This window comes from Acomys minous (assembly GCF_964271855.1).
Source record: "Acomys minous genome assembly, chromosome: 11".
Taxonomy (NCBI): Eukaryota; Metazoa; Chordata; class Mammalia; order Rodentia; family Muridae; genus Acomys; species Acomys minous.
In genome coordinates, this window is record NC_140492.1 from 35,717,220 (window position 1) to 35,720,319 (window position 3,100).

Sequence of the window (3,100 nt, forward strand, 5' to 3'; positions counted from 1 at the left end):
AATACTAAATAATCTTAAAGAAAATCAGCATCCAAAATGTTTCTTAACACTAGTAATCACCCATATGAAAATTAGGGTTAGGCATTTCCTTGTTCATGAAGGTAGCAAAATTGTTAGAAAGTTTGAATGTAATTCTTTTAGTAATAGAAAATAAATGAATGATTAGATTGCTTCAACACTCAATATTCATGCAAGTTTTTCTGACTGAAGTACAATTTGATGTACAAATACTATTTATTTTATATTTAGAATGAGAAAATCTGATGTGTGTGCAGTAAAGATTCTTTAATTTCACAAACTGTGGGACTGTAGGCAGTTAATGGATATAATGGTAATAGGATCTTTATGCCTTTTGTGTTTCACAGACTTAAATTTATGAAGAGAAAACTTTACAGAACAGTACTTTTTTTTTCATGATTCATACCCTGATAATAAGGATGTTCTTACTTTGATAGTTGGAGTTCATAAATAAAATTGGATTAGCTAATTCAGTACAAAAATTTCTTATGATTTTCAACTTAAAACTTTTAAGAATTAATGAAAAAACAAGATATACATTTGAAAGAGACCAATGAGGGATATATGGGAGGATTTAGAGAAAGGAATGGGAAGAGAAAATTGCTGTGATTTCACTAAAATCTGAAAAAATAAAAGAAGTAATAAAAACATTATTGGGTTTGTTTATATAGTAATTATATTTAGTATAATTTACAGGTAAGAATTCTGAAAGGATCTTCAATAAAAATAAACTGATGTATCACAACTGGTTACTTATGGTGATTTTTTTTCATATTATATGAGGTTTATTAAGTGAGCATGGGGGGGGGGAGAAGAAAAGGGGACAGAGACAGAGGCAGAGGAAAAATAAGAGAGGAGAGGGGAGGAGAGAGAGAGAGAGAGAGAGAGAGAGAGAGAGAGAGAGAGAGAGAGAGAGAGAGAGAGAGAGAAGGGGGGGCTAGAGGGGTAAAAGAGAGCCTTATGGTGATTTTTTAACTTTTAGAAAAGTGACATTTAGTTATATATTAAAATGTATAAAATCTGCTTTTATACTATTACTCATGGTAAAATATTTTAATGCTCCTTAAACATTAAGACTATATTCTGTAAATAAGGAAGTTACCCTGTGTGGAAATAACACAGCAATCATATACATATCTCCAAGAATATGTTTTTCATTTTCTAAAATATTAAGCAGAACACAGTAGCACACGTTTGCAAACCAAGCCATCAGATGACAGAGGTGGGAGGATCATTGTGTGGTCAAGGACAATTTAGTCTACAAAGCAAGCTTTAGGCTATCGAAGACTACACAATAAGATCTTACATGAAGAAGGGGAAAAATTAAGAAACTCTAATTTCCTGTAAATAGTAAATTTTACATTAATAACTGTGACAAAACATATGGGAATAAATGGAATGTTACATTATTGAAATTATAGAGAAATTTCTTGAAATCTGTTACTACATTTGAATTCTAAATACATACTATATCAGAGAAGTTTTGTAACCTTGTCAAACTGAAAATGATTTGCGCTAAATTTTTTATTTTGCATGAGTTATTCTAGGATATACTATGCATATAAAAGTAGACATTTTATGGACTGTACAGATTGTATTTATATATTTAGGGATATATTTAGTATGTAATTATAAGCAAACAAACAAAGGAAGAAAAAGGAGCCACGGATCCGAGAGAGAGGGGTTAAAGGGGGGGAAGAAAATTATGTAACTATATTTTAATTAAAACTAAATTATGAGTTTTAAAAAGAAGAAGGATACTTTTTAAAAGGTACAAACACGGGTGACATGATGAGCCCCCTTTAGGAATGCACTGGTAGCATAAATCGTGGCAATAGTATCATTTCTTTGTGGCTATTCCTTCCTTGTTATTTCGTTCTAGTGATTATTCAGCACGGACATGACGGAAGAAAACCAGACTCTGGTGACTGAGTTTGTCCTCACAGGACTCACAGAGCATCCCAGGTTACAGGTGCCTCTCTTCCTGGTGTTTCTCATCATTTACCTCATCACCATGGCGGGCAACCTTGGACTGATTGCTCTCATCTGGAAGGATCCTCACCTTCATACTCCCATGTACTTATTCCTGGGGAGTTTAGCCTTTGCTGATGCTTGTGCTTCGTCTTCCGTGACCCCCAAGATGCTGGTCAATTTTTTATCGACAGATCACAAAACGTTCTTGTTCGAGTGCTTCACCCAGTTTTATTTCTTTGGTTCCAGTGCAACGACAGAATGTTTCCTCCTGTCTGTGATGGCCTATGACCGCTATGTGGCCATATGCAACCCTTTGCTTTATCCAGTGGTGATGTCCAATAGCCTCTGTATGCAATTTATACATGTTTCTTACATTGTTGGTTTTCTGCATTCAGCAATTCATGTGGGTCTGCTAGTGAGATTAAATTTCTGCAAATCCAACGTCATACACTATTTCTACTGTGAAATTTTGCAATTATTCAAAATTTCCTGCACTGATCCTACCATTAATGTCCTTCTGGTTTTGATTTTTTCAGCTTTTATACAAGGTTTTACTTTTATGACTATTATCATCTCATACTTCTATGTCCTTTTTGCCGTCCTGAGGAAGAAGTCTGAGACGGGCAGAAGCAAAGCCTTCTCCACCTGCAGTGCCCACCTGCTCTCTGTCTCTTTGTTCTATGGCACTCTCTTCCTCATGTATGTGCGCCCTGGTTCTAAATCAGGGGAAAATAGGGACAAAATGTATTCTTTATTTTACACAATAATAATTCCCTTTCTGAATCCTTTTATATACAGTCTGAGGAACAAAGAGGTAATAGCTGCCTTGAGAAGAAAAATGATATAAATAGTTGCCAGAAAGTTTTCAGACCATGTCTTTCTTCAGAGGTGGGAGCAATGTCTGGAATTACGCATTAGAACCTCTTCTTCCAGGTCACCAGATGCTCGTGAGCTCCCTATGCAGGCAGTGAGCTCCTCCCTTTCCTTCCTGGTGAGATTTGGTAAGATAACCCACAGCTACTTCATTCAGAAGCACTGTGCCCCTGTGCATCTGAGCATTTGGCTTCTGCAGACTAGGTATTTACTAGGAGCTTCCAAATTTATGAGG

At 35.6% G+C, this 3,100-nt stretch overlaps 1 protein-coding gene across 1 annotated transcript; it reads left to right on the plus strand.

The window, feature by feature from the left end:
- Window positions 1-1,918: 1,918 nt before the first annotated feature.
- LOC311608876 (olfactory receptor 5AC1-like) lies at window positions 1,919-2,839 on the plus strand (the record flags this gene model as incomplete). The annotated part of the gene is made up of 1 exon (XM_084801468.1): window positions 1,919-2,839. The coding sequence occupies one exon, from the start codon at window positions 1,919-1,921 to the stop codon at window positions 2,837-2,839; it is 921 nt and encodes a 306-aa protein (XP_084657594.1).
- Window positions 2,840-3,100: the final 261 nt, after the last annotated feature.